At 38.3% G+C, this 23,505-nt stretch overlaps 1 protein-coding gene across 3 annotated transcripts in view; it reads right to left on the reverse strand.

The window, feature by feature from the left end:
- Positions 1-23,505, reverse strand: part of HAS2 (hyaluronan synthase 2) — a 27,807-nt gene continuing 4,302 nt past the window's right edge. For 2 of the 3 annotated variants that reach the window (XM_054656983.2, XM_054656982.2), the window contains 4 exons: positions 23,009-23,191; positions 15,331-15,957; positions 3,723-3,824; positions 1-1,634 (listed from right to left, as the gene is read on the reverse strand). In XM_054656983.2, the coding sequence (XP_054512958.1) occupies positions 705-1,634; positions 3,723-3,824; positions 15,331-15,957 (1,659 nt within the window). In that variant the 5' untranslated portion in view covers positions 23,009-23,191 and the 3' untranslated portion in view covers positions 1-704. The remainder of the gene's footprint in view (positions 1,635-3,722; positions 3,825-15,330; positions 15,958-23,008; positions 23,192-23,505) is intronic. The other variant, XM_024345267.2, reaches the window with a different exon arrangement.

Genomic DNA, 23,505 nt, shown 5'->3' on the forward strand with positions numbered 1-23,505 from the left:
TAGAGAGAGAGAAACATTTTATTCTTTCTATCATGAACATCAGTCAACCAAGCTTCACATTTTGGGCAGGATTTTTTAAGTATAAATTTTTTAAGAACTTATTTTATTTTAAAAAAGGAAGAACAGGCTTATTTTGGCAGAGAAGTAAAATAGAGAATATGCAAAATTTGTCTTTAAGATTGGCATACAAAATTTAAAAACACAGTACAATTATATCAAAATACAGCACAGCCAACGGCCTTTAAAACTTCCTTTGGCATTTCATTTGGTAAAGTTAAAAAGAAAATCCTTCCTAAAAAAAAAATTATCATCTATCAAAACAGTCCATAAGTTAGGTTGTATAGGTTGAAAGAACTTTTCCTTGAGTTTCCAAAATCCTTTTCTTCCATGATAACCCACATAAAGCATGGCTAGTGAGGTATATAGGGCAAAACACTTTCAGGCGGATGCACAGTAAGGAAAAAGTGCATAAACAAAGAATTCATCCCATTTTCATAGAAATAACAGGTTAAATCTGAGTTTCTTCTTGTTGATGTATTGTTTTACTTTGGCAGAATGAAAATAAACCCATATAAATGTCTTTGTTCAAGTCCCAGCAGCAGTGATATGTCTCCTTTGGTGGCATTATCTGATGCCACAATACTGTACAGCCCCTAGAGGAACTAAGGTGTTGTGTGTGACTGCAAACGTCAAAACATGGAAGATCATACATCAAGCACCATGTCATATTGTTGTCCCTTCTTCCGCCTGCCACACTTATTGATGAGAACTACATACAGCGTCAAAAGCATGACCCAATAGCATGCATAGAGCAACGTTCCAACAATTAGAACTGTCTGTTTGGATTCTGAAAATGGCCTTTTAGACTCCTTATAAATGGTGAAAATCACACCACCCAGGAGGATTGTAAACCAAACTGATACTGGAATGAGTCCTATGAAATTAACAACAATGGTTTTCCTTCCTGATGTGCCCCACCCAGCTTTGTTTATTGTTGCAATTGCAAACATCTTGGCGGGAAGTAAACTTGACATGTATAACACTGAGTAGAGAGACATGAAGACCATGACGATATTTCCTCTAAGGCAGCTGGCAAAAGATGATTTTATGAGACCTACTAGCTGGACAGTTAACAAGAAGAGGAGAATGTTCCAAATTTTACCCCGGTAGAAGAGCTGGATTACTGTGGCAATGAGAAAGAAAGGAAAGAATCCAGTGATAATCGCTTCGTAGGTCATCCACAAGTGATGTTTGTGAAACCACATTGCATTGTACAGCCATTCTCGGAAGTAGGACTTGCTCCAACGGGTCTGCTGGTTTAGCCATCTGAGATATTCTATAGGTGTTTCAGTAAGGCACTTAGATCGAGCTGTGTATTTTGTTGCATAGCCCAGACTCAGCACCCGGTTCGTGAGATGCCTGTCATCACCAAAGCTACATTGGTTGCCCATAAATTCTTGATTGTACCAATCTTCCACAAACTCATGCAACAAGGAGTTTCTGTACATTCCCAGAGGTCCACTAATGCACTGAACACACCCAAAATAAGACTGACAGGCCCTTTCTATATTAAAAGCCATCCAATATCTTACACTGCTGAGGAATGAGATCCAGGAATCGTACTTGTTTAAAATCTGCAAGAAGAAAAACATAAGTAATAGGTAAGCTTTAGCTAAAAATTCCAGCAAAACCTGTTCCATCCTGAGGTTACTACCTGGAGTAATATTTGTTATTTTATCCTCCCATTTTGGCTTCGTTCCTCTTTTTGGCGTGGTTATTTTATGTTTTCTCTGATTCTCTGATTCTGTTACTATTTGTTATGCTGTATGCATGTGTTGCGATTCTTTGATGGTGAATATTTTTTTCTATTTCATCCTCTACCCTCTTTCTGCTATTCTTATTCTGTTTGTTGTGTTATCATATTGAGATATTTACTTATTTATTTATTTAGAGATGGAGTCTCGCTCTGTCACCCAGACTAGAGTGCAGTGGCGCGATTTGGGCTCACTGCAACCTCCGCCTTCCTGGTTCAAATGATTCTCCTGCCTCAGCCTCCCAAGTAGCTGGGACTACAGGTGCGCGCCACCAGGCCTGGCTAATTTTTGTATTTTTAGTAGAGATGGGGTTTCGCCATGTTGGCCAGGCTGGTCTTGCTCCTGATCTCAGGTGATCTGACTGCCTCGGCCTCCCAAAGTGCTGGGATTACAGGCGTGAGCCACTGCGCCTGGCCAAATTGAGATTTTTTTTAGGCTTTAGTTCTCAATCCCTAAACTCTTTTCCCAGGCACTCTTTCATAACACGTAAGATTTGAACGTTTTTAGGTTCCAGTTCCTCCTGTGCTGGTTAATTTCAAACTGATCCTATCCTTGGCTATTACTTTTCCTCTCCTTTATCCACACTTTTTTTGCAATAGCAGCAATAGGAGAGTTTCCCATGGCCTTCCTGCAAAATTTGAATCGTGAAATAATGCTTTATATAAAGGCTATTGAAAATTATCAGCTTTTTTTGGCAAGATTTCTACATTCTCTCCTCTGTCTCAATTTTATGGATTTTGCCAGCTTCCTTTTTTTAAAAATCACCAGGCTATTTCTTTGTCCCTTCTAATGTAATTTCTTTGCTTTTGCTATCAAACTACATATATAAAATGGGTTATATAGCATGATAATATCTAAATTTTAAAGTCTATTTTCCATGTGCTTTCTTACCTTTTGCTAAAATCTAACCTCATATTTATTTGCAAGGAAATCTTATTTTAATCCTCACATATTTTCACATATACATTTTTCCATCCCACAAACGTCAAATTACCTCCATTGATAATTGTTTCATTAATTGTTTCTTCATCAATAACAAATGATGGACAATACTGGAAAACCACTTATCCATTCTTTGCCTTTCTCACTAGTATAAATTTGAGTCTGTTTTTTTTTTAATTATTCCTTTTTGACTCAGATTTTTTTTTAAATCAACCACATATTGATCATCCTTTAGGTATATAGGTATAAGATATATATCAATTTCTTACCATACTTCTATTTCTTTTTCCTTTTTCTTTTTCTTTTTTTTTTTGAGACCGGGTCTTAACCTATCACCCAGGCTGAAGTGCAGTGGCATGATCTCGGCTCGTTGCAACCTCCACCTCCCAGGTCCAAGAATTCTCTTGTCTCAGCCTCCCAAGTAGCTGGGACTACAGTTGCACACCACCACGCCCAGCTAATTTTTGTATTTTTAGTAGGGATGGAGTTTCACCATATTGATCAGGCCGGTCTCGAACTCCTGACCTCAGGTGATCCACCTGCCTCGGCCTCCCAAAGTGCTGGGATTACAGGCATAAACCACTGCGCCCGGCTCATACTTCTATTTCTTAATTCTTGTAATGAAATAATTTTTAGCAGAACATGAAATATTAAGTTATGGCCCAAAGGTATATGGTGGAAATCATTACACATTTATTTTAAGTTGCATATAACTTATCAGCTACTACAGAAATGGGTTATACCCCAGGACTAAGCAAGAAAGTTCTAAATTATATTTCAATTTACATAGGAAAAGAGGCAGTGAAGCAGATCCAAGGCACATTTTAATGTGTCTCAAGCACCAACAACAACACCTGGCACAGAGTTAGTGTTTAATAAATGTATGTTCAATGAGTCAATGAGTAAAAGTGCTCTTAAAAGTATTTCATGCAAAACAAACAAACAAACAAAAATGAAGCCATGTACCTGGACATCTCCCCCAACACCTCCAACCATGGGATCTTCTTCTAAAACTTTTACCATCTCCACAGATGAGGCTGGGTCAAGCATAGTGTCTGAATCACAAACCTGCAAAGAAGCAAATGAAAAATGAGTTAAAGAAAAGGAAGAACTATAAATACATTCCCTGTAGTCAAAATTTCACATACATACTGTGTCCTCATCTTACTGTCACAAGGCCTCAGTAAGCAAGTATCATGATGATAACAGAGGCCTTGTTATATCATGGCCAATACAAAGAGCCTATTTTTCAGCAAACTCAATATTTAAGTTAATGACATTGCTGGGTAGAACAGCTGAAGTGATGTGCTAAGTATGACTTGTAGCGTGATCAACTTGTCCCAGTTTGCCATAGATGCTCCCAATTTTGTCAATGAAAGTCTCACATCCCAGGTAACCCCTAGTCCTGGCAAACTGTAATGGTTGGTCCCCCTAGAGGTCTGTTTAAGAAAAAAAAAAAAAATGTTTTCTTGTTACCTTCAATAAGGCTTTTAGGCCTTTTTGTCTTTCAGGTCTGAATGATAAGAAAATTCTATGACATTTTCTTAAGGGAGACATATTTAGTAATGATTTTACCTTTCATTTTAATACGGTAAATAAATGACAGGAGAGCAATTCTCCTACATAGGATTGTATAATTCTAAAGCAATAGTGTAGTTCTAAAGATTGTATAGTTCTAAAGTCCATATGACCTGGGCTTAGCAAATGACATTGTATCAGGAAGGGGATTTGCAGGACCTTCAACACCTTTTTATTCTAAAGTATTAAGTGTTCTTCTGGCCCTCTGAATTTAAAAGTGGATATAAATCACTTTAAGCTATTCTAGAAATGCCCATTGTTGTTTTTAAACACAATCTTTCTATGAGCCAAAAAAAAAAAGCAAGTCTGAAACTAGACCAAACACAACTTCAAGAAAATTGTTGGAATTAGTTTATAACTGTGTATTCCTAATAGATATTTCTATTGGAGTCTCAAGGGCACAGGGCTATAAACTGTGCTTTTCTTTTCAGACTGATTTCCAAATCAACTGAAAAGTTAAACAGAAAAATAATAAAGCAAATGGAAAACCAAACTATTACCTGTATGCTTACAAAGCTGATATGGAGAATAGGGCTTTATATGTGGAAAAGTGGGCTTCATAATTCTGAGTAATTCCCAGAACTACCCAGTCCCAGAGAGGGTCTCAGTGGGACTAGCCTCCTGCAGATACAGTGTATGTCCCTTCAAAAGGTACAGCTGATACCTGTTCCTGGGGGGGTGCCCACTCCCAAAAGCCAGGCAGAAAGAGCTGGGCTTCCCCTTATTCCTTCCACACTCACTAATAAGATTAAGTCACTCCTTTTCTCTTAGGAAAGGAATGAAAACAGCTGGAAAAGGCTGATGGGTTATACCTGCCAATGGAGCTTCCTCCATATGATCAGAGAAAATCAGAAATAGAAAAAAAGTAGGAAAAAAAAAGTCCCCATCTCCCTATCCCTGCAACATTTACTAATTGGACATATTATTTTCTGCTAAATGCAGCAAAGTCCTAACAAATATAAATTGATCAGAATTGTCATGTGATTAATCAGCTTGATATCCCCATTCAGACAATGAATGGCATGATTGGCAGAGACTGAGTATTTATTATCTGCTATTCCCATTATTCTGCCATCAAGTCAGACTGTACTGGTTGGACTGAATCAAGATTTAGCCAATTTTTTTTAATATCAAAATAAATTATTTAACAGTTCTGCAAACCACTCTATAAACATAGTATTTCAGCCTGAGCAACAAAGTGAGACCCTGTCTCACAGAAAATAGTGTTTGATATACCAGTTTTGAATTTAAAAAAAAAAGGAAATTAACCAATTAGTAGAAGCATAAAGTCTCAGAATTAAAGGAGACGTTAGATACATGTAGCATGAGTCCTTCACATTAGTAACTAAGGAATCCCAACATTTTTAAAAGCATCTAGGCTGGGTGCAGTGGCTAACACCTGTGTTAGGAAGAGCAGTGGGAAGCTAAGGCGGGGGGATTGTTTGAGCCCAGGAGTTTGAGACCAGCCTGGGCAACACAACAAGACCCCATCTCAAAAAAATAGTAAAATAAAATAAAAAATAAAATTATCTACCTCAATTTTACTACTAGCTTTTTTTCTGAAAAGGTTTCATGTTAATGAAGAATGCTGGTGAAAATAGCAATTTAAATGCATTATTGGAAATCATAATGTGTGGAGTATATGGGGCATCAGAAGGTGAACCTATCACCCTTCTAGGTTTAATTATAGCAATTTTGGGGTTAACTTCTGAATTTTTAAAACTTTATTCTCCTTATTTAGAAGAACTCATTTTCTAAATGAAACCCTATTGACTGTCTTTTTGTTATTCCATTTAGGTTCAGCATAGTCTCACTTATTTTAAGAAAAAAAAAATTAGGCAGAAGCTAGGCATTCGCTTTTCATTGTAAAAAACAGGATTTTACTGACACCTGGGTCTGTATCCAAGCATCTCAAGCCTCCGGAACCTAGAAGAATTCCCCCGAAAGTGATGTTTTGCCTCTCCCATGCCCTGTCTATCCCTGGTTTGTATGTGGCTACCAGGTGGGCAGGAGGTCTGTGATGAGGCTAGAAAAACATGAAGGCAGAAATTCTAACTCATCTTTAGCCTCCAGCATCCTGAGTTTATTACCACACCCACCTCTGTTGACTCAAGCTGGAAAAGGTAAAACCAGGCTAAAATAAGACTAAAAACAACAGGAAGAGGGCAATCCAGAGTTAATGTTCAAATAACTCCGTCTGCTTGTGAGCACAAGCAAGCCAGGAGAACTGGCTCTTTGAAATGACTACACTGGAACCACATTTATGATGTTCTGCATATTTCAATTGGTCCCTGCCCCTCCCAATTTCCAATAGCAAAGTGCCAGAAGTTCTCTGAGAGAGATTGTTCACATGGTGAATTTAGCTGTATCAGAAAGGAAAGCTCAGAAATCTCTTGGGAAAGGGTTTATTATCATGGGATTTAACAGCTTTAAAATTTTTCAACTACTGGATGCTGTTTGGTGATAGAATGCCAGCTAGAAAGCCATGGTCTTTGACAGTTTGTGAAAGCATGTGTATTCATGGACACAAGGGAATTTACTCAGTAGGGTGTAAAGAGCATAATTTTAGCCCTTCTTAAAATCCATACAGCAAGAACAGGCTTTCTAGCCATCTCCTCACTCATCGGTAACAAGTATGCAATTTCACGAATGTCAGCTATTTAGCCCTGGATTACAATCTGTGGGAGACATGCACCAGTTCAAGGAGAACTGAACCTCACATAAGGAAAAACTACAGGACAGCATTTGCACACAGGAAAGAGAACAAACTGAAACATCTTTTTGGCCACACTAAGTGTATCAGTGTAATTCGTTGAAACCACATGATCACTAGTTATAAGATTTCTCACCAGGAGATATGGAAATGAAGCAAGTCACCAACTTTTGAGTAAATGAAACATGTCAAGAAGACATTATTTAGAAGAACCAGCCACCTCAGTCTTAACCACAGAATCATCCACTAAATTGCATAAGACCATCACTCTTCCTGCCTCACTACTCCAGCCAAGAGTTAATTCCCTCCATTTCCTCCCTATCTAAAACAGGGATTGGCAAACCAAGGCCTACTGGTCAAGTCCAGCGGGCCACCTGTCTTGATATGGGTCATGGGCCAAGAATGGTTACACATTATTCAATAGTTGAAAAAAAATCAAAAAAAGAATATTTTGTGACACATGGGAATTATATAAAATTAAAATTTTAGTGTTCATAAATAAGGTTTTATTGGATGCATGCTGTATCAGAAAGGAAAGCTCAGAAAGGCATGCATCCACCCTTGCCTGCTCATTTACTTACTATTTATGGCTGCTTTTCACCCTGCAACAGCAAAATTGACTAGTTACAACAGAGACCATATAGCCTGCAAAGCCTAATATTTACTATTTAGCCTTTTATAAGCAAAGTTTGCCAACCCTGGGTTCAAAATAACTGGATACACGGGGAAGGTTCTGCTTTCTTACAAATAACAGTGAAGTTGAGATTAAATATGTTTGAAGCCCAATTTTAATTTAGTAGATTTTGCAAAAGCTGTCTCCATCTCCCTGTGTTAGGAAGAGCCTGAAGTGTAGGATATTAAAAAATTAGATTTTCTTCAGCCAAGATTTTGCCTATTACAAGAGCAAGTACCCATGAAATCAAGAAGCCTTAAAGTCTGAAGTCCTGTAACTTACTACTTCTATAACCTTGAATGAGCCATTTGCCATCATCATGGGACATTTGTGAGACACTGCAAATAAAAGTACCTTGTAAATTACAAAGGACTGTAGAGAAGTATTTCCATTAGTATAAGGTAATAGTCTTCAATATTTTATACTTTCTTAGTAAACCCACACCTAAAGGATTATGTCAATTATCACAAATAGATGGCTCAGTAGCAACAATCACTAATAGGAACATAGGAATTGATTACATATACAGAATCTCTTACCACATGAACAAACTCAAATTTATCTGGAAGCATCTACAGCATTCCTGTCTGTTCTAATTTATCTCACTAATCTTAAAGTTAATTTATCTCACAACAATCTAAATAAAAATCTCCTGTAGAAATACTGTTATCTCTTCTACCAGATGCCTTGATCCAAGTCTAAAATGCCAAATCTCCATGTTTTACTTTTAATGTCTTTTTTTTTCAGACTGATGGATCTCCTCACTTCCTCCCATACCACTTCAAAGGGCATTGACAGCTAACACAGCAAGAGAGAAATCTTATTTACTCTGGCTGCCTCCAATGAGGAAACAGGTTGAAAATAAATCAAAACTCTTTTGAGAAAGGCTTCACCTTTTTCCTGCTTGCAAGGCTTAACCCTTCATCTTAACCTTCACCCTTCATCTTAACCTTGACTCTTCATCTTAACCTTCACCCAATGAGACTATCTCTAGAATGTGTAGCATTTGTTCTTGCTTCCTCCCACAACTTAACCCAAAAGTAAATAGAAATTCTGCATCACCCCCCCATCCCAATTTCTCTAGTAAAAAGGGGTAATGGCAGGAACAAAAAATTCCACAAATACTTACTTAGTAAATACAAGATGCTACCATTCCCCCTGAACTCCTACCAGTACAACCTCAGAGCAAACACACTACTGAAACAAACAAACAAAAAAAGTACTATATAAGGCCTTGGAATCAAATTCATCTGGATCCCAATCCACCATTAACCACTTATGTAAACTCGGACTCGTTTCTTCACTACAGACTCCTTACCTCCTAAGCTTCCATTCTGTAGGTGAAAAATATGGATAATCACATCTACCTCATAAGTTTGTTGTAATTAACTAGCGTTAATAAGATAATGTATGTAAAGCTGTTAGTAATGGCTAGCTCACAGTAAATGCTCAATAAATGGAACTCATATATACTAAAAAGTGGGCCACAATACATGCAAGATTTGGGGGAAACAAAACAGTGAGGACAGAAGTTGACTTTATAAAGATGGAATATTACATACAATTTAAAATTTCTCATACAACCAAAAAAAAAAAAAATCAATCCAAAGCTCTAGTGCATGTTCATTAATAATATTACAACAAACTTCTAAGACTTTATCAAGATTGTATAACTTTATTTTTTAATCTTGATTTTCTATTTATGTGAATTCTAGATGAATAGAATTTACATATAAACATATAGCTAAGTTAAGCAGCCTCAAATTAAGCAACAAATACAAAATCATAAAATCTAAACATTTTAGAGCTACAAAAGCTTTTTGAAATTAATGAGTAAAACCATTCCAGAAAAAAAAAAAATAGTCCTCAATGAAAACATCATCTTTCTTTTGTGAAAGGAACGGGGGTTGGGGAAGAGGTTCTTCCCTTGTAGTAATTTGGTTTATGGTACAGGATCTCAAATCTAGCCAACAGAAAGCCTTTACATTATAGACACCTGTGCAGTTTGGTACTTCTTTGTAATTCTTCTTAAAAGGAATTAGGAATATACAAGCCTTCCTTAGTAGAATGAATTATCCAAATTATTATAAAATAATTCCTGCCTTCAGACAGCCAATCTCTTCCAATTATTAAAGTGAAAAAAAGGAGTCATTTGGTTATTCTCTTTTCCTTTTTAGGAAAGTTGAAAATGAGTGAAAGTTATAAAAGGTGCAAAACAAAGGTGACGAGCCAGCTGGAAAAGTGAGAAACCAAATGCTGTCACCTCTAAGGCTTAAACCATGAAGGACCCTTATTCCAAATGTTTGGAATTCTCATTCTAAAGAAGGGAATCAGGGAAGCTCATAATGGTGCCCTTAAATCAAGATTTATATTCAAGAAGCAATCTGGGGGGAAAAGGCAGATTAAAAGTGAGAGTGAGACACATGATAGTAACCAACAAATGAAAATTCTGATATCCCTTTTTCTTTTGATCTTGCTCTAGCAGAGCTTCAGTATTTGCTAGATATAATTAAGATGTCAGAAGAATTACACCAATACTGACTTAAGAATCTTGAGCTGAAAGACATCTTAGAGATCATCTAGTCTACTACCTCAGTTGATGATTCATTAAGGCCAGGACCATAGCAGGTAAACAACAAAGTTGGGTATAGAATTCAGATTTCCTCATTCTTATTTCAGTGAGCTCTTAGTCTTAACCTCCAAAATGAAAGATAAAAATAAACTTACTATTCTCAATACTGGCCCTCAGAATATTTCAGTTGCTCAGGCTTTCTATACAGAACAAAACAGGAACCAGTCAAATGTCATACACAGTTGATTATCATTATTTATGGTAGTTGTATTACATAAAGTTGCCAGGAACACTGAACTGGAAAATACTGAAAATGTGCTTCTAGCAGAAACACAGGGCTAGGTTCCTCCGAACCTCTGGCCACAACATTTTGACAACATATAATCTTGTTTTATCTGTGCTTCTGTTTATATGTACCTTATTTAATATACATATAGTTGGTTCATTAATATTGAACTCATGTCCAACAGCACGATATCTCATGCCTAAAGGAAATTCATCTCCATGAGGTGTATCACAGTCTTCTTGTGCTTAGATAGCATTTCAGCATTACAGTTCAAGGCCATGTTAAAGAGCTACATCACCAAGGAAAAGCACAAAAAAGGGAAAAATGTGGCACTAAAGAGACCATGAAGAGGATAATTGTTTACAGTATAAAAGCTGAAACAAGAAGCCAAAGCATCACCTTGTCTGACCTCAGCTGGAACATGCACATTGGATGACTCAAATTTTTTGCCACTGTGTGCTTGTCAGCAAATGACCACCTACTGACTGCAATTATTGATTTTAGGGTTACAAGTACGTTTTACTGAGTAGACAAATTTGCAAATACAGAATCCAGTAATAATCACAGTCAACTCTACTGTTAGGAATAACAAAGCCTTACATTTTTCCCCAAAGAATTCTGGATATGTAGAATGCTGTGAGATTAAATCAATAGTGACATTTCCTCCTATAATCTTCCAGCTTAGAAGATGTTCATATTTGTTATATATTTTCTACCTAGGAAGTCCCTAATGCAGACGTCAGGGGATATTGTTTTATGTTTTCCTTTGTCTCATAGACTGGTGGCCACTTGAGTGGTAATACGCATGTTCAGTAAGAGACAGGAATAAAGCAATTATATAATCAAGACATCCGGCTGGGCGCGGTGGCTCACGCCTGTAATCCCAGCACTTTGGGAGGCCGAGGCGGGTGGATCACGAGGTCAGGAGGTCGAGACCATCCTGGCTAATACGGTGAAACCCCATCTCTACTAAAAATACAAAAAAAAATTAGCCGGGCGTGGTAGCGGGCGCCTGTAGTCCCAGGTACTTGGGAGGTTGAGGCAGGAGAATGGCATGAACCCGGGAGGCGGAGCTTGCAGTGAGCCAAGATAGCGCCACTGCAGTCCAGCCTGGGCGAAAGAGCGAGACTCCGTCTCAAACAAACAAACAAACAAAAAAGACATCCAAATATATTTTACGTTTTCTGATAACACTACATAAAAAATATAAAACATTAACATAATCCCAAAGTGTTCTAAAAACAAGGGAAAAAACAGAAAAATATACATTGGAAAGTGTCAATCAGTTGGGCATTTGTTTAAGATAATTTTAATTTTGTTCATTGTACTTTTTTAATACTTTTAAAACATGCTGCCATAAGCCTGTGTTACTTTTGTGAATAAAAAAGCCAGTATAAACACTATTTCAAAGAGGTACAAACTTTTGTCCAACATTAAGCCATACTCAGAACAGGTCAGAATCTATCCATTTTAAAAACAAAGTTTCTCTAGAAAATACATTGATTCAGAATTTTGAAAATCTTTGTCACTCTTAAAAAAAAATTCATTCCCTTCAACTTTTTTTTTTTTTCCATTTTTTGAGACAGGATCTTTCTCTGTTACCCAGGCTGGCATGATAATGGCTTAGTACAGCCTGGACCTCCCAGGCTCTAGCAATCCTACCTCAGCCTTCCGAGTAGCTGGGACCAGAGACATGCACCACCAAGTCCAGCTAATTTTTTTTTTTTTTTTTTGTAGAGATGAGGTCTCCCTAAGTTGCCCAGGTTGGTCTCGAACTCCTGGGCTTAAGCAATCCTTCTGCCTTGGTCTCTTAAAGCACTAGACTTACAGGCGTCAGCCACCACACTGGCCCTCTTTAACTTCTTTTCTCAATTTATTTTTTCCCTTCCTCTGTTTTCTATCTTCTTTATCTCTGAAAGTACCCACCAGCATCATCAGATAAATTTGCTACCACACTGGGTTTCTCTGTGACTAGTGACTCCCCTTACTGTTCTATGTCAGCATTAATTATTTGAACAGCTACAGGGCCAAGAGAGCAGTCGGTAGAGAAGACTAGAGATGAAAGCTGAGACAGAGTTAGAGCTGGTAGCTGGTAAAGCTTTATTCCCAAGGAGACAAGAGGAAGCAGGCCCAGTGGTCTCAAGAGCATAGATCAAAAGAATAACTTTGAGACAAGAAGTGAGGTTGGATACTCTTGAAACAGTTTAAGAAGAGAGTAAAGATGATCTTGACAGCATTCAGAATTAGTACTTTTGACTTTCTCTTTAGTAGGAGGCAAGGTCATCTGTTAGTAGTTAAGCAGAGAGGAGTTTGGATAGGGTTTTGGGAAAGTGGTGAAGGTATGAAATAATAGGCTATGAGAGCAATAAGCAAGGCATCTATTCAAGACCAAGTGAAAAGAGTGCTGAAGAGTGCCAAGGATTCGGCTGCAACTGGAAACCAATCCTTTTGGCCATCTCTCTCCACAGTTAAGCAGAATTCTCCAGCAAGTTTGTAAGCATGGTCAATTTCTTCCCCAGTCCCCATTTTCTCTTGTGTATTACCACCTGAACTGTGCTTCCTTCTTTCCCTAACCAGCCTGCACTCCAAGTTCCATCACTTGTAATGCTTAGCAGCCAACATCTTCAAACCCTTTTTCCCTTATTTGTCTTTCTGTGGTTTCTGCTTTGCAATTCTCAAATCCTGGGACACTTAGAATAGAAGATGGGAGTGGTTAGTATTGTGAATTGAACCTTAGGAAATTGCCATTTTTATAGGTCACACATGGTTAAATATCAGGGGATTTACTGAGGGATGAAAAGATGGAATTACCAGTTTCAGAATGCTAAGAGATTTGTACTCCTGTGTGAGTGTTTGGAACTGGCTGAGAGTCCCAGGAGGCATCAGGGCCTAGTTAAAAGCTGCTGGTCGGGTCAGTGTATCTGGAGACTTCCCCTATCTCAGCCTGGAGGAAGAAAAGTTCTCAAGCCTGATTAGGGCTCTAGCAGGAGGCCTATTCTAATATTTCATATTTTGTATTATTTTTTTCCTGGACAGGCACAGCATAAAGTTGCCAAGGATACAAACAAAATTCAAAACAAAAATGATGGGAGAAGAGGGTTTGGGAGGAGCATGTTTAAAGAAAAGGAAGAAAAAACCCTCATACAATGAGGCCTTGATTAGAAATGACAAATGTAGCAATTGTTTTAACTAAAATTAAAGACAAAATATCAAAACAGATGTTTTCTCATTTAAAGCCCAGAACTTCATTTTTCATATCCTCTATAAGTTCCCAGTCATCCTTTCCCTTTGAAAATAGCCTATTATCCTCTCATCTAAGCCCAAAGTTGTACTATGTAAATACCAAATGTCCAAAGATAACTGAAACTACCTTAACTTGGAAGTTTTACCTTTGAGAAATTAGGAGAAACTTGACAGAGAAATGCTCCCAACTGTCTAGAAGGGAGATTAACATAATGAAGAAATAAATGTCTCTAAACTCTTCAGACATCAACTGAAATTAGTCATATGGTGGCAATTGACAGGTACTATAATTTGAGCGAGGACTAAATGATAATAAACAACAATATTCATATAAAAAGCTTTAATTATATCAATGATAACATCATAAATAACTTTTGCTAAACACTTGGAACACATTAATTTATTCTATCCAGAAACTGAGACTCAGAGAGGTGGTCTTGCCCATGGTCAACCAGCTAGTAATCTCTATGATTAGAACTTTGGTCAACTGACTCTAAAGCCAATGTCCATTCCTATCTCACTACCTGACAACCACTAGGCATGACTCTGTGGCAGTAAAGGATCCTAAAGAATAGGATGTGTCTTCTAAAAACTAGAATTTCACTAGAAATTCTAGAGGAGAGGAAGAACATCCCAGTGCCTTTCTTAAACTAGAGACATTTTTCCCCACTCAATACCATCATGGCCAAAATCTAATTATTATAAAGTATCTGCAGAAAATTAAAACTAGAAACTCACAGGGACCCTACTAATGTTCTAAAGAAGGAAGCTTCAATGCGAACCAGGAGAGGAGAACCCCTATAGTGAGCTTTCAGGAAATTAATGGGAGACACAGCCTGTCTAATTTTCATGCAGGCAAACACCATCACAAATGCTTTCAAAGGTCAAGTTGCAGTGAGTGAGGTAATGCTGTTTGGAGAGTGAAATAAACATTACTTTGCTTTTGCTCGAAGATTTTTTTTTCTCATTTTTTGTTTTTTCCTTCTCTCAATTTTAATTTTTTTTTTTTTTGCTCTTTTAAATGAAAATTGTTCTCACCACCCTCATTTTGCCTCATTTTGCAGTCTCTGCGAAAAGCATTTTATAGCCTCCCTTCAGCCTGCAGATTTTCTCAAGACCCTTCTGCTCAGGCAGACACTATTTTCTTACAAAGCTGGAGAGTTTTAGAGTGTGGAAAATGATGTTGGATTTGACTTGGCAGAACCAAGGGGGCAGAGAAGGTAAAAGAGGGGGAGAGAAGGGAAGGAAGGGTCTCCTGTCAAAATAATCCTGATTTTTAACCAATAACACAGCACAAATTAAGCATTTTCATAGATAGTCTCAACAGTTTTACAAGATTTTTTTTCCCTTTTTCAAAATGTGTTTTCAACAGTCATGCTGTTTTCAAATGAACTGAAAGAAGTACTGTGTTCAGAAGGGACAAGGATGGGCTATAGCATATGACTGGACAGATACAAAAGCTGCTTTATTTAAATGTATGTTTGCCCTGGCAGGAATGTGGAGACCTACCTGTACATAATCCACACTTCGTCCCAGTGCTCTGAAGGCTGTGTACATGACTTCTCTTTTTCCACCCCATTTTTGCATGATGCAGATACTTTTGTTGGACAAGACCAATTGCGTTACGTGTTGCGAGCTTTCTTTATGTGACTCATCTGTCTCACCGGGACCCTTTTCGTGGAAGTTGTTCTTCCAGATATAAGTGGCTGATTTGTCTCTGCCCATGACTTCACTGAAGATGTCCATCATGTAAAGGTCATCTTCTGAGTTCCCATCTATGACCATGACAACTTTAATCCCAGGGTAGGTTAGCCTTTTCACAGATTGCAAACATTTCCTTAAGTAGTCTGGATCTTCTTGATAGGCAGCGATGCAAAGGGCAACTGTTTTGTTCAACTTTATGGGGGTTTCTAGGGATTTTTTCATTTTTCGGTGCTCCAAAAAGGCAAACAGGCTTTGGATGATGAGGTGTGATGCCAAAAAGGCACCATACAGTCCAAAAGAGAAATAGTAATTATCCGTTTGGATAAACTGGTAGCCAACAATATAAGCAGCTGTGATTCCAAGGAGGAGAGAGACTCCAAAGAGTGTGGTTCCAATTATTCTCAGGATACATAGAAACCTCTCACAATGCATCTGTAATATAATCAGATGATACTCTTGGTTAACCATGATTGTCCCACACTTGTTATATACCTAGTATCATGGGGAGAGTATTGGACTAGAAGCATTCAGGAGTTTTAACACTCAATTTCTCGCCCAACTCATTGTGTGACTTTCTGCACTTCAGTTTGCTCATCTGCAAAATAGGGATAAGGATGCCCTTCTAGCATACCTCAGAGGGTTATTTCAAGAGTCAAATGAGATGATGGTACAGCATATTACTGAATGCCATAATGTTTTAAACAAGTACTGCATACATTGCTTTAATGTGTTATATCACTTGCCTAAGGCTGTACTCTATATATATGTGGTCATAGCCAGGCAGGGACCCTGAAGTTTCTAACACCCAAAGAAGTCATTCTTCTATATAGTCCCCTCACCCCTTGATATTGGCCAGTGAAAAAAATCCACTGGAGATTTTGCTAAATTTCTCATGTGTAATTTAATCTCACCTCCAATGTGTATTCTTCAACTTACATCCTTTCGCTGCAGCCAGCTGAGATTGGAGATCAGGATAGTGGATTCTAGTACTAGCTCATTAACTAACTGTGTGACCTTGGGTGAGTCACCATACCTCTCTGGGTCTCAGTTGTTTTGTAAAAATATCTGTTAAATGAGGGATTTTAGAATTGAGTATTTCTGAAGTCCTCACTGACACTAAAAATCTTCCATCCCTAAGTACCCTGCATAGATGTCTATTAAATCCCTATAATTCTGAATTATACTCCTTTGTTCCAAAGTCTCTCTCCTCCATCCGCCATCATGAATACTAGATGATTAGATCCTGAGCATCATGAACCTTACTGGAACACAGTAAACACAATAGATGTTTGTAGAAATAGTGAATAAATTAAAGGACAAATAACATCATGATTTATTTCAGCAAGTGAGTTTCCATCCTGTTAAAAGCCATGGCACATTAGACCTGAAACAAATTTCCACTCAGTAATAGTCAGTTTTGCAGTCATCCCTAAATTTTGTCTATCTCCTGAAAAAAGTTTTAAACAACTCAAGGACAAAAGGACCATTTTTCCCAAAACATTTGTATTTCCCAAAGGATTTGTATTTCCCAAAGCATTTCCAATGCTTAGCATTAAAGTGGTGGTTGGCAACCCTTTTTATTTCATTTTTTTCCTCCTGGAGTTTTATTTTCCTCCTTTTCCAAGGATGAACTATCAAAGAAGATATAATTGGTATAAATGCAATATCTTCATCTTTAGTCATTCGCATCCATTTTTGGGCTTTTCTCATATTTACATATATTTAGTGCTTAATCTTTTTCTTTAATTCAATTGATTTTTAAAAGCTAAGTAAGTTTATTTTAAATAGAAACTTAGACTAAGCAATTACCTTTGCAAAATCTTTTGCTTGATGTGCTATTTATAATTTCGTAATCCACATGCAAACTTAACACTGACTGTTCACACAGTATCCTCTAGGCTATCAACAGCTGCATGGCCACCACGTTGCTCAGCTCCAAGAGGCACCATTCACACAGTCACCTGCTATTCCCTGCAATTGTACATTGAGAAGATCCTAAGGGGATCTGCACTGTACTTTCGGGAAACCTTAGTGTGGCTTCTTACCAATTGTGTTACCTTTCCTTCCTGAGCATAGACTTGGTATGGCCAAGTCATTCCAGGCTTTGGAAATCTGAGATATGCCACTTCCAGTAAGATCTTTTAAGAAAGAGAATATACCTCCTCTCATCTCTCTGGCCCTTCCACAGGCTTGATACACATATTAACAATGTTTTAGGGAATTGGAAAGCCCCAAGATAGATGGAGCTTGGTCCTTGGATTGCCATATGAAAGGGAGCCACCCACCAAACAGGAATACCTGCCAAGGACTCTTACGTTAGCACAAAATAATTTCTGGATTTTTGTTTGTCCATTATGCATTTGGGGCTTGGTGTACTCCACTAGTATAACTTAAATAATGCAAAGTGCCCTGGAGATCAGGATTCTAGCTTGCGGACGTCACTTTTTTATTGTTGTTAAATGGAAATAACAGAATTTGTCAAAGACCCCACAGGGCTGTGGTGAGGAGCAAAATGGAACAGTGTTTATGAAAGTGTTTTTAAAAACCAGAAATGCATTGCAGCTTAAAGGATCAGTTAACCAGGAAGCGAAAAAGCAAACACAACAAAAAGAAAATTGGTGTTCCACTTCTAGCAACTATATGGGACACCATAGCGTGTAATGTAGGAGTCTGATAAATGTAACCTTAACCCAAGTGGAAAGTTTAGACTGTTGGGGAATGGTGAAATGCTGAGTTTTCAGTGAAAGGCAGGCAAGTACAGCATCTCTTGTTAATTAACACAGCTGAGGGGATGCTGAAAACTCCCACATGGTACATTAACCAATGCCTAAAGGTGCTGGGAGCACCAGACTTGGAACTTGTCATTTCCAAGACGTGAGTCATTCTCACAAGAGTGAAAAATTTCAAGGGGACTAAATCACTTTGCCAGGGAGAAGCTTAAGTGTGTATTTAGCTTGTGTTTAAAATCACCATAGCCAGCAAAAGAACTGCCTGCCATTCTTTTCCATTATTCACATTTTCCTTGCTTTTATCAGCACACGTGGACATAGAGAGTGTTGACATAGCATCTGCTGGCCACAGCTGAAGTGGGAACACCCTCTTACATCATAAGACTCTACAGAATGTCCTTTTGAAGCTTGGGAAAAGTACTTTACTAGCATACCACAGCAACGTGGCTAGAAGTGAACCTTTATATTTCTGCAAGATATCTCAGTGTTGTCTAGTATGGCACACACAGCATCTTGGTACAGACCAAAAGGCAAAAGGCACATTTTAGAGCCAGCTTTGCTGAGGGAATACATTGATCTCAGGGAATGACACATAGGACGTGTTTCTTTATAATTTCCCCTGGGCAATTGCATTGATATGGGCACCATGTGTTAGACTTTCTGAGACAATCCCCAATTCAAATACTCTGTTTCATAAGCATACTCTCCTTGTCAGACATATGACTGTATAGTTAAATTGGAAAATAGAGTTAGTTCAATCCTAAATTATAAGTACTTACTACTAGGTAGAAAGATGATTTTGAAATCTATACTCTCTAAATATTTAAAATTAAAATTTTAATTTTTCCCCCAGTATGAGACTTTGGCCTACTAATTGATACCAAATATTTACTAACTTGTGTTCTCCAGAGAATTAGGCCAAACCAAGTGTTAAAGAACAGCTTGCTATACTATAATGTATATCATTATATATATATCTCCACAAAGTCAATGGAGATATATAATCTGTTTTCACTAACGTGTCCCAAGGACATAAAACACTGCCCAGCTTATAGCTGGTGTTCAGTAAATATCTGTTGAATGCATGAGTGCAAATTTACTCATCATCATCATCATCATCATCATTATTATAATGGTGGCTAACATTTATTCATCATTTATTAGGTTTCAGGCGGTGGGGCAAGTTTCTTTTTTTAAGCATAATCTTATTTACTCTTAATGACTTCGGGTGGTAAGCACATTATTAATCTCATGTTACAAATAACTATGCATATAATAAAGAAACCAAGACTCTGGGTATTTAATTAACTTGTCATAGTCAAAAAACTAGGAGTTGGATCCACACAGTGGCATAAGGCCAGATAATTATTCTCAATAAATTTGCTGAATATATTTGAATCCTCATGACAAAATAGGTGGCATTCTTTTGTTTCTGGCTAATAAAATGTCATCATATAAGGAAAGATTAGAAACAAACTCTGAAAATTGTTTCCCTACCTTTTTTTTTTTTTTTTTTTTGAGACGGAGTCTCGCTCTGTCACCCAGGTTCCCATGCTGGAGTGCAGTGGTGCAGTCTTGGCTCACTGTAACCTCCCCTTCCCAGGTTCAATTGATTCTCCTGCCTCAGTCTCCTGAGTAACTGGGACTACAGGCATGCACAACCATGCTTGTGTAATTTTTATATTTTAGTAGAGATTGGTTTCACCATGTTGGCCAGGCTGGTCTTGAACTCCTGACCTCAGGTGATCCACCTGCCTCGGCCTTCCAAAGTGCTGGGATTACAGGCATGAGCCACCACACCCAGCCTGAAAATTGTTTCCCTACTGTTATAGAAAATGGGAAATTGGCACTCACTCAAGTACAGACACAAGGCTAGCCAATACTGAGATTTCGGGCTCATATATTTTCTATGTGGAAATGACCTAAAGAGACATGAAAAGTGGTTGTTTCAAAGGAAGAGGCTGGTTCCATCTGTGTAATAGCAATTCTGCTCCTAATGCCAACAGCCAAAATCCTGTGTTACCATAAAAAAGGCACTAGTGTTCCCGCTTCTTCCACCTATGGAGCAGATATACAGCCTTGCTGTTGGCTCATATACCCCAGTGGGACTCTTCAGGTCACTGGACCTCGAAGCCATTTCCTCTGCCTTGACCTTTTTGTATTAAGCAGAGAGTGAAATGTTGGATGAAAGGAGAGTAACATCTACTCTCACTGCCCCAGTTCAACAGTGAGAATTGAGTTCAATGGAGTTACCCTAGTTTTTGTTTTTTTGGTTTTTTTTTTGAGACTGAATTTCCCTCTTGTTGCCCAGGTTGGAGTGCAATGGCACGATCTTGGCTCACTGCAACCTCCGCCTCCTGGGTTCAAGTGATTCTCCTGCCTCAGCCTCCCAAGTAGCTGGGATTACAGGCATGTGCACCACGCCTGGCTAATTTTGTATTTTTATGAGACGCAGGGTTTCTCCATGTTGGTCAGGCTGGTCTGGAACTCCTGACCTCAGGTGATCCACCCGCCTCGGCCTCCCAAAGTGCTGGGATTATAGGTGTGTGCTACCGTGCCCGGCCAGAGTTACCCTAGTTTTCATAAAGTGGTCCTTCCATTTTGGATCTGGAAGAAGCTGAAATGAATTCAAATTTATTGAGTCAGCATCTGGGAAAGACTACAATTAGGTCTGATGATACCTCTTCTGGGAGGCCTTAGCTTATCTGTCCTTCTAAAGCAACTCCTCCACCCTTGCCCTCTCTTCACCCCCTGCCATGCTCTCTCCCCTTAACCTGCTTGATTTTCTAAGTAGCATATATATATATATATATATATATATATATATGTATGGCCGTAGAGTATACATGCACATACTCTATGGCCAGGGGGGCTTGTGTAGTTCAATTATTTGGTTTGTCCTTGCATGAAAACCAGGGCTTGGCACATAGCAGGGACTCAATAAATACATTTTTAATAAATAAATAAGCCCATTTGGACTCAGGCAGTCAATGTAGACTGACAGACACAGGTCCTACCCCAATCTTTACTGCAGAGGCAATGAATATGTAGTAGAGACAACCAAGCCCTTAAGGGTACCCCTCAAACAGTCTTTTTTTTTTTTTTAAGAAACCATCTCCATAATTTTTTACCCAGATGTCTAAAGGCAATGGTTATGGGGAGTCCCAGAACAGGTCTAGAAGGCCTTTGGAAAGCAAAGATAGAAAAGGCAGATGGTCCCCAAGAGCATGTACAGGGATTGCAAGTTGCAATCTGAGCTATCTTATGAGCTCAGGGTTCAAGTTTGGGGCATCAACTTTTATCATCTTGAATTCCAGTACCCTTACAGTGTTTATTGTCTATTAATCCATATGCTGCTTTATATTTTGGCTCCAATGACTTGTGAGCATGTGTGCATGTATGTCTTGTCTCTTCAACTAAATAAATTATCTAGTATTAACCAGATTAGCAAATATTTTGAAGTCAGTTATACTAGTGTTCAAATCCCAGCTCTGACATCTACTATCAATTTCAGAGAATTTGACCTCTGGAACCAGACTGAGTTGGGATAGAATCCTGGCTCTTCCTTTTAGTGGCTGGATGACCTCAAGCAAGTTATACAACACTTGTCATCTTCAGTTTCTCCATCTATAAAATGGAGCTAATCATATTGACTCATAAAATAGATTATGAGATTTAAAAAAGGAATCTAAGTACATATTTTAAAAAGAAATTATCAACAATTAGATCTTAGTGATGTTAGCTTCCTGCCAGTAACTACCTAATAACCCTGACTCTCCTTCCATTTAACCCATTACTTATGGGTTAACAAGTAATAACTATGGCATGATGAAAAGAATAGGAGGACTGGGAATCAGAAGAAATGGATTCAAGTCTGCACTCTGCCTCATATTAGCAACCTGGCTCAGACAAACCGCTTGAGGGTTCTATGAATAAGTCATGTGTCCTTGGACAATTCAATTAATATTTTTGAACTTAAGTTGTAAAGTACACTTGCGTCTCTTCATCATTGCGTCTCTTCATCCACTGAAGTCTAAGTTCAGTGTCTTTTCAACTTTTGGCCAAGTATTTAAACACACAAAGGCACAAAAGATGATGAGACATTTAAAGAATGTTTATCTAATGAAGGCGTGAACTGGTTCTAAAACATAGGCTGTCTTTATGCATAAACTCATGTTGTATGGGAGAAGGGGCCATAGGCCTTAAATCATATGCATGATAATTAGAATTGGGAATATTTATCTAGGTTGGTGACACTAGCAAGGATAACAGAAATCTGCTTCTAAGCAGACATACTCAGGTCAGGTGGTAGCTATCTGCTGGCTAAGAGTGGATTAGGAAGGTATGGTGAACAAAAGGTTAAAAAGTAGTAGTTCCCAAATTTTGCTATATATGCAAATTACCTGCAAAGCCATAAAATTTACTGATCTGTGGCTCCCACATTTTGAGTTCATTGATATGGGCTATGCCCAGGTCATCACAAGTTTTAAAATCTCCTCCAGCAATTCAGCTATATAACAAAGTTTGGCAACCACTAGGTTAAAGTAAAATAAGACTTTCATGACCTCATTCACATTGATACCCATCCCTGATGTGTATTCCCTCTGCTACTGTCCCTAAGTAGAAATCTGAGATAGGAGGACCCAAATGAAGTCTCCCCGCAGCAGTCTTCACATTACAGCACATTACCCCCTGGAACACAAATCATGAACCCTCCCGACTCCCCCTCCCAACCTCCCTTCTCCCCTTCTGACCTTCTCTTCCTCTCTGGCTTTGAAGTCTGCCTTTTTCTCTCCAGTCCCACTGCAGTTATCCTAGCAAAGACTCTTGAGCCAAGCTTCCAGGGTTAGTATACAAGCCTTTTTTACAGGACTTGTCACTCCAGCGGTGTCTGGGTTCAGAACTGTAGGTTTCAGATTTCTTTTCCTTTGCACCATCTATATTAATAAATTATTTTTAGGATGTGTGTTCTTCCAACTGCTCTACTGGTTCCTGAACTTCACCATCCTAAACTTAGTTCACAGTGTAGGGGAAAAAAATTACCAAATGACTTGACATGGAATCTTAGTTTTATATGTACCTACATTGGCTCCTGGGAATTATATCTATAGGTCAAAACCCTACCTACAGAGCCAAATGTAGCACAAACGCCAAGTCTCTTTAGGAAATCTTTACTGATCTCTTTCAATCAGATGTGACTTCTCAATTTGAACCCCCATAAAACTTGACTAGCGCAGCTGCAGCATAAATT

Source organism: Pan troglodytes, chromosome 7, assembly GCF_028858775.2.
Source record: "Pan troglodytes isolate AG18354 chromosome 7, NHGRI_mPanTro3-v2.0_pri, whole genome shotgun sequence".
Lineage (NCBI taxonomy): Eukaryota > Metazoa > Chordata > Mammalia > Primates > Hominidae > Pan > Pan troglodytes.